Source organism: Penaeus monodon, chromosome 28, assembly GCF_015228065.2.
Source record: "Penaeus monodon isolate SGIC_2016 chromosome 28, NSTDA_Pmon_1, whole genome shotgun sequence".
In the NCBI taxonomy this organism is placed as follows: Eukaryota; Metazoa; Arthropoda; class Malacostraca; order Decapoda; family Penaeidae; genus Penaeus; species Penaeus monodon.
Window position 1 is genome coordinate 4,307,961 of NC_051413.1, and position 353 is coordinate 4,308,313.

At 51.0% G+C, this 353-nt stretch overlaps 1 protein-coding gene across 1 annotated transcript in view; it reads right to left on the bottom strand.

The window, feature by feature from the left end:
- Positions 1 to 353, bottom strand: part of LOC119591302 — a 21,918-nt gene that overhangs the window by 1,769 nt on the left and 19,796 nt on the right. Inside the window, exon 11 of the mRNA XM_037940029.1 lies at positions 117 to 321. Within this exon, the coding sequence (XP_037795957.1) occupies positions 117 to 321 (205 nt within the window). The remainder of the gene's footprint in view (positions 1 to 116; positions 322 to 353) is intronic.

Genomic DNA, 353 nt, shown 5'->3' on the forward strand with positions numbered 1-353 from the left:
CGAAGTCATACTTAACCACACCACAGACTATATAAAGACGTACTTCTCTCTCCTCATTTCTCACGATATTTATTGGTAAAAACAACGCCACAACACAATGTTTCCCCCCAACCAACCGTCATGTGCTGGATGCGAATGGAGGGGAGACTCAAGTAAATTTCCAGCGTGCCGTGGATGGCACGGATGAACTGGTCAGGTTTGTTGTCAAAGTCGTCGCGGAAGTCTCCCGGAAAAGCAATCTGGAAGCGGCGGATATGGTCGTGGCCCTTGAAGCAGGGAGTGATGTCGAAAACCGTCATGTCCAGGGCGCTCTGGTCGAATCTGAGGGCGAGAGCTTTAACGGTTGCGTGCGG